Consider the following 7,616-nt stretch of genomic DNA (forward strand, 5'->3'; position numbering starts at 1 on the left):
CGGCCGAGCCCCCAGCCTTGGACCTCTTGCACCAAATGGGAAGCCTTTGGGGGTTGCTTTGGGAGCCCGCCAGCTGGCCCCGCTCCCTTAGCACGAAAGCGGAAAGCCTCCCTGTCTGTGCCCGCTGGCATCGCTCCTGCGCCGCCCACGTGAAGATGCAGGCTCACGAGACCCTGCCAGGTTGCCCTTGATGAGCCCGCCCCACGAGGGCCTTAGGGGTGGCCTCGGGACGCGTCCTTGTAGCCAGCGACCTCACACGGTCCTTAACAACGATCCTCCAACACTTGCCTCGCGAAGCGAGGGCCCTCGCGAGTATCTTGCTTGTTGGTCCCGCCACCAGGCCGAATCAGGCCTGTGTAACGCGTTGCGCCTGGGGTCGCAGGCCGGCGGGCATGGGTAGCGCGTTGAGCCTGGGGCTGCAGGCCTGGGTACCCCCGGTTCTAGGGGCCCGATAGTGTTTATCTTGGGCTTGCATTTGTTGTTGTTGTGCATGTCATATAGGTCGCCCACCTACTTGCATATCTAGACAATCTATTTTATTGTTGAGCCTTAATTTATTAAAAGAGAATAAATTTGGTAGTCACCTATTCACCCCCCTCTAGTCAACCATACCTATCCTTTTAACTTGCGTGTATGATATTAGTTACATGTTGGGGAGTCTTCAATGTGCGCTTCTATCCTTAGCGAGACTTGCAAGTCTTTGTTCGGGTTAGGACCCATGTTGGGTGTTACATAATCCCTCACTGAATGATCATGAGCCTGCACCCTATCTCGATGAATCCGAATGTGACCAATCTGTGAACCAACCATTGATCTCCTAAAACCCTCCTCTTGAATGATACCGGCCACTGACAACTCGAAACCATCATCTTCTTCCTCCACTGTGAAGAATCATCGAAGTATATCTCCCATAACCTCTTCATCTACACATTGGAGTGTTCCATGATAAATTTGAGACTGTAACTAATAAATAAATGGAGAAAAGGAGGAAAATACCATTGGGGCAATTGTTGAAACACATTGCATGCGGAGGGGGTCAGAGCCACGACGGAACTCCGACTAGGACTAGACGTGGGGGAGGCCGACGATGGTCCCCAGCAACCTGCGTCAGCGGTAGGCTCGCGCAACACAAGGCTTATAATCCCTCCGTCCGAAAATACTTGTCCTAGAAATGCATGTATCCAGACTTAGTTTACTTATAGATGCATTCATTTTATTCATTTGTAGGACAAGTATTTCCGGACGAAGGGAGTACTTACTTGAGCTCAGGCGGCCCCATTACCGACCAAATTGGGGCTTGGCGGCGAAGGCAATGGGATGAGATCATGAGAAGGTAGGGGAGAGGGCGGTGAGGCTTGGGGACGGGTGATGCTCGCGCTAGAAGACTTCATGTTTTCTCAAAGCATAAATGGTCTAGAGCGATCAGTTTTTTCATGACTGGAAATAAACTTTATTTAAAAGTAGTTCCCCAGGGCCACTAAAATTTAAGATCTGATAGTGATCAAGCCGATACCATAATTTGAACGTTGAACTATCAAACAATTTTCAGGAGACCATAAGAACATGAAAGAGAAGTGAAAGTCGAAGCAGCTAATTCTGTACTCAAATTTCCATATATATCATTAGCCGCATGCCACTAAAATACACCAGATGAATGCTGAATCTTTGAATAAAGAGTTGGCCATCCACAGTAACCCTGAACACATGGCACACATATTGTGACCAAGTAAAATCGAAATAGGCCTGCACAAGAAGACCGAATTCTTGAAAGCAATTGAGGGAATGGCTCTTAAATAAGCTGTAATCATTCTCAGCCCTTCGTCCTTAGTATTGTGATGCTGCCTTTCCCACCTTCTGTTCTGATTCTTGTCTTGCCAATGACTGGCTTCCCAGAGAAAGCTGAAGTTTCCAGGATTTCTGGAGGCTTCTTTGGAGGAGCATGGATGCGCTGATTTATATCCTTGAGAGTGACATCTCCTTCTTCCCAAGATGGTTTAATAAGGGTAAAAGGGTATGCTATAGATGTAGTTACATTTTGCTTCACCTTGGCCATCGAGCTTCCTCCTAATAGGGAAGCAAAGCCAAATGATCAACATATATAGAACTAGAGATTCAAGTACGCAAGCTAAGTTAATGAATAATACCTTTAGATACTTTGAGCGTAGACAGTTTCCTAGTCTCCTGCATTATGAGACTTTCTGTCACCGGAGCAATCTCACTTGTTCCTGTGATAGATAGAAAGAACAAGTAAATAGCTGGAGAAAGCTACAGAAATTATGTTTTAGCAAGTCACTATGATTGCCAAACAACAGCAAGTTGCACCACTTGCAAGTACACCGCAATGCAATTGCAAAGAAGATACAAAACAGAATACTCTTCACAAACATTTCCGGGACAAATACTGACAATATGGTGAATATATGCATACAGACTGGAAATTCTGACAGAAACATTGGATGAAACTTTTTAAAAATCTCAAAAATGACATAGAAAATGCGCTTTGTACCGACCTGGCACATCGGTTTGACAACCAATGTATGTAACGCTCTCCTGGCTAGAAGGCCTACAAACAAAATATGAACTTGTCATGATTGAAAAAGAAGACTAAAAGCAAATTGGCTTTAACGGAACCAGATAGGAACTAACATTTGATCAGGCGTGTAGTAGATAGTAGCTCCTTCAGAATAATTTTCCAATTGATTATCTGATGGCTCGTAGGATGCTCCATTAGACAAGGAACTGAAGTTATCTGATACAAAAATATCCATTTAACAAACAGAAAAGGCATGGCAGTAGGCAGCTGCCGGACAATAAGCCATATGTGGTAAAAGGATGAACCTAAATCACCTGGATTGAGCTGCATATTCCAGTTTAAACTCTGTGGTTCATCAGTGCAAAGCAATGAGGACTCTGCTACCTGAGATATTGATCAGCAAATGAAGCAATAGTGTAAGCAATAGCAAAAAAGAGACGAACTTAGAGCATAGCCAGCTACTAGTGAACCACCTCAGATGTGACAAAACTAGAACCCATTTTATGATCACCAACTTCTGGCTGATTAACCTCAGAAGGGTACTCCAGCACGCGTCGCCGCTTTGATTCCCGAGACTCCTCCAGGTCTAGTGTCTCCTTGCAGGTGATATCTGGCACAAGTAACCTTATTCCGTTAAGCAAAACATTCACGAGTAATATAGTACCCGATAATTCTCCAAGAAAACAAGTTTCCTACCCCCAATATCAAAGAAGGCCGGGCAGTCTCGCAGAGGAGTTTGATTTCCCAGTAATCCAAGTAGCTCATCATCATCATCATCTCGGTTGAGGCAATCCCACACGAACTTAGCAACATCTTTTGAGAAAATAACAATAATGGGACAGTAAGTCCAAAAAACAATCCACAGTTCTGACATTGACGTCGGTTATGGGTTTGAGCGATGTACCATGATTTCCCTCACTAGGTTCGCCATGCTCTTTCTCTTGCCAATCCCACAGACTGCAGCAAGCAATATGAGATCAGGCATATGTTCAACTAATGTAATACATTGAAATAGTTGTGAAATTTCTGAGTACTCAGTTCTGTGCACAGTGAGACATGGTTTAGTTTCAGTTGCACAAATGAAAAACACGCCACGAAGTATGACCAGTCCAGCATCGGTATGCTCCCATTTCGACCCCTAGAGCCAAGAAATATCTGGATCCAGTTTTAATCAAACACACAAACTTTACAAAATCCTCACATTATCTCATTTGCATCATAAGCAACAAACAGCGGGAGCGTGCATCAGGGCAGGAGGACACCCCAATCAAACAAACTAAATCAAGTTCGGCACTCCATACGCACAAACGGGGCACCTAAGAATCTTCTAATCTAGCAAATCGATGGCAAGATCCCTCTATTTTCGGATCCGCGGAACGAGCATCCACGGAACTCCCGAAATCTCCATTACGCCCAGCAGATTCTAGTCCCTGATGCACATGCTAGTCTCAAGACCCTACCAAACCCCAGTCGATCCCCTCCATCCAACAAATCCTCGAAACCGCCCGAGAAATCAGAGCGCGAGAACCGGCGCGACAGCAGCTGACAACAGGAACCCGCACCCCCCGCAGCACGCACATTTGGTTGTTGCCGTCGCCATCGCCGGAGGCGCCGCCTCCGCCTCTGCCCCCGCCGCGGCACGGGTCCATCGGCCCCGGAAGGCCTGCCACGACTAGCCGTTGCGACGGGCCTCCCCTTCCCCTCCCCTCCCTCTCCTTTGACTCTAGTGGACACGGGGAGACAGACAAAAACACTGCTCCTCCGCTGTCTACTCGATTCCGCAGCGGCTCGGGGAGCGCCGCATTTGTAGTCCGAGAGACCGAGGTGGGAGAGAGAGAGAAAGGGGAGAAAGAAAATAGAAAGAAATGCGGAATGGAAAATTCGGTGGGCACGAGCGGGGCCAGGTGGGCTGCCTGCCGAAGAGGCCGTTAGCCCTAGATGTTCGCGCCGCTTTGCCACCTTTGCGTTTGTTGTCGCACGGCTAGCAAAACAGTAATGGCATTGCCAAAGTGCCAAGCCCGGGCCAGGGATTTCGCAAGGTCCAACTAGCTACAATGTTATTGTTATTTCTCCAAGATTTTCGCCAGCTCGTCTCCATTGGTTGTATACTTTAAGGGGGCTGCTACGCATCCGCCGGTAGATGAATTGAAAACATCATCCACCTTCTTCATCGTCGGATTGTGACACAAACAGCCGTCAGATCTCTCCTAAGGTGCACGTCGCAAAATGCAACAAGATAGATGTTGCGTAGCTCGTTATGCAACAACAGCTTTGTTGCGAAACCATTGAAGTGTTGGACTCTGTTGTGTTTGCAACAAACATCTTGTTGCAGAAACATTTACAAAACGGAGACGGTGTTGCAGAATTTTTTGTTCTCGTCTTTACTATTTTTGCAACATAGATGACGTTGCGGGAGGATTTTTGCAACAAAGGTGGTGTTGCATTTTTTTTTCCGTCTAAACTTTTTTTTGCAACGTAGATGATGTTGCGGGAAGATTTTTGCAACAAAAGTGGTGTTGCAGAAAAAAAAATCCGTCTAATCTTTTGCAACAACATAGATGATGTTGCTAGAGGATTTTCGCAACATGAACGATGTTACAGAATTCAAGCAACCTCTCCATAAGCACGTTGCTGGCTACCCGTGACCAGAACGAGAGACGGCGGAGAGAGATCAGAGAGAAGACAGGGTCAGTTTTGAATAAAAAACGAGTGACTCAGGTCAAATAAGGTAGAAAGATCTAGTGCGGTGCATGGATCCAGAAGGGACACGCGTTGCGCGCCAGAGGCGACGGATGCCTCGAACTGAATCCGCCGACCGACCAGGATGTTTTCCCATACTGGGGACTGCTGCGCATCCGTCGGTAGATGAATTGAAAACATCATCCACCTCCTTCATCGTTGGATTGTGACACAAACAGCCGTCAGATCTCTCCTAAGGTGCATGTCGCAAAATGCAACAAGATAGATGTTGCTTAGCTCGCTATGCAACAACAGCTTTGTTGCGAAACCATTGAAGTGTTGTACTCTGTTGTGTTTGCAACAAACATCTTGTTGCGGAAACATTTACAAAATGGAGACGGTGTTGCAGAATTTTTTGTTCTCGTCTTTACTATTTTTGCAACATAGATGACGTTGCGGGAGGATTTTTGCAACAAAGGTGGTGTTGCAGATTGTTTTTTCGTCTAAACTTTTTTTAGGAAACGTAGATGATGTTGCGGGAAGATTTTTGCAACAAAAGTGGTGTTGCAGAAAAAAAAATCCGTCTAATCGTTTTTTACAACATAGATGATGTTGCTAGAGGATTTTCGCAACATGAACGATGTTGCAGAATTCAAGCAACCTCTCCATAAGCACGTTGTTGGCTACCCATGACCGGAACGAGAGACGGCGGAGAGAGATCAGAGAGAAGACAGGGTCAGTTTTGAATAAAAAACGAGTGACTCAGGTCAGATAAGGTAGAAAGATGTAGTGCGGTGCATGGGTCCAGAAGGGACACGCGTTGCGCGCCAGAGGCGACGGATGCCTCGGACTGAATTCGCCGGCTGACCAGGATGTTTTCCCATACTGGGGGCTACTACGCATCCGCCGGTAGATGAATTGAAAACATCATCCACCTCCTTCATCGTTGGATTGTGACACAAACAGCCGTCAGATCTCTCCTAAGGTGCATGTCGCAAAATGCAACAAGATAGATGTTGCGTAGCTCGCTATGCAACAACAGCTTTGTTGCGAAACCATTGAAGTGTTGGACTCTGTTGTGTTTGCAACAAACATCTTGTTGCAGAAACATTTACAAAACGGAGACGGTGTTGCAGAATTTTTTGTTCTCGTCTTTACTATATTTGCAACATAGATGACGTTGCGGGAGGATTTTTGCAACAAAGGTTGTGTTGCAGATTGTTTTTTTCATCTAAACTTTTTTTTGCAACGTAGATGATGTTGCGGGAAGATTTTTGCAACAAAAGCGGTGTTGTAGAAAAAAATCCGTCTAATCCTTTTTTACAACATAGATTATGTTGCTAGAGGATTTTCGCAACATGAACGATGTTGCAGAATTCAAGCAACATCTCCATAAGCACGTTGCTGGCTACCCGTGACCGGAACAAGAGACGACAGAGAGAGATCAGAGAGAAGACAGGGTCATTTTTGAATAAAAAACGAGCGACTCACGTCAGATAAGGTAGAAAGATGTAGTGCGGTGCATGGGTCCAGAAGGGACACGCATTGCGCACCAGAGGCGACGGATGCCTCGAACTGAATCCGCCGGCTGACCAGGATGTTTTCCCATACTTTAATACTTACCCTTTTGTTTGTTAGAAATGACGACACACCCTTCGTTTGCTAGCGCATCTCAAACTCACATTTGTAAAGTTCAATTTATCATCCATCATTTGTTGATGGTAACGAGATCATCAACAACCAACTACACGACTGTTTGGCCATGTGACCGAACCGTCTGCTAAATTACACCAGATGCCCTAAAAAGTTACGCCAAACGCACACCTAGTGCTTGACGGACATGGACCAAGCAAATGTTAGTGCAAGCCTAAAATGCAGGTTAATTAATGGCAGAAAAAAGGGTTGTGAATCGGATCATTTGGTAAATTATACTACTTTGAAATATTATTGTTGAGGAAAACATTAATAGCAAACACTTGGTTCCTGTCCATACGGCACAACGCATCTGGAAGAGAAATAAGGATCGGAGAGGCAAGCGAATGAAATAAGGAAAAATGAGAGGGAGGAGGGAAGGAAGCTTACGTGCGTGGCAAGGCCAACGATGATGGTAATCACCGAGAGCAACCCACGAGGTAGTTGCACACCAATAACAACAAGAAAGTGGTAATGCATCATGGCCAGATAGAACATAGGCTTCAAGTCGGGGTAAGGAGATGTCTGACCAAGGCATGGCAGTGGACTGCTGATGTCACCTTTCATCGGATCTAAGGGGTGGATGCATACACGGTGAGGAGGGGGCAAAGTGTTGCGCATGTGGAAAAGAGGAATATACCTACTATCCTTTGTTATGTGAGGATGATTAAGTGTATGGGAGTACAAACTGCTATTGCAACAGTGTGTTTTT

General features: G+C 45.8%; 1 protein-coding gene across 1 annotated transcript; it reads right to left on the minus strand.

Annotated features, from left to right (window-relative positions):
• Positions 1-1,575: 1,575 nt before the first annotated feature.
• Positions 1,576-4,420, minus strand: LOC123426496 (protein XRI1-like). The gene is made up of 9 exons (XM_045110337.1): positions 4,112-4,420; positions 3,438-3,490; positions 3,230-3,346; positions 3,007-3,143; positions 2,848-2,917; positions 2,647-2,749; positions 2,511-2,563; positions 2,145-2,225; positions 1,576-2,064 (listed from the first exon to the last, which is right to left on the minus strand). The coding sequence occupies exons 1-9, from the start codon at positions 4,180-4,182 to the stop codon at positions 1,811-1,813; spliced, it is 939 nt and encodes a 312-aa protein (XP_044966272.1). The 5' UTR covers positions 4,183-4,420; the 3' UTR covers positions 1,576-1,810.
• Positions 4,421-7,616: the final 3,196 nt, after the last annotated feature.

The sequence above is a fragment of the Hordeum vulgare genome, chromosome 2H (assembly GCF_904849725.1).
Source record: "Hordeum vulgare subsp. vulgare chromosome 2H, MorexV3_pseudomolecules_assembly, whole genome shotgun sequence".
NCBI lineage: Eukaryota > Viridiplantae > Streptophyta > Magnoliopsida > Poales > Poaceae > Hordeum > Hordeum vulgare.

Coding starts and splice junctions, on each gene's coding strand:
- LOC123426496 (XM_045110337.1), bottom strand. CDS start 4,182: ATGGACCCGTGCCGCGGCGGGGGCAGAGGCGGAGGCGGCGCCTCCGGC. Junction 3,491..4,111: donor GGCGACGGCAACAACCAAAT/GTGCGTGCTGCG, acceptor TGCTTGCTGCAG/TCTGTGGGATTGGCAAGAGA. Junction 2,226..2,510: donor TTGTCAAACCGATGTGCCAG/GTCGGTACAAAG, acceptor TATCTATCACAG/GAACAAGTGAGATTGCTCCG.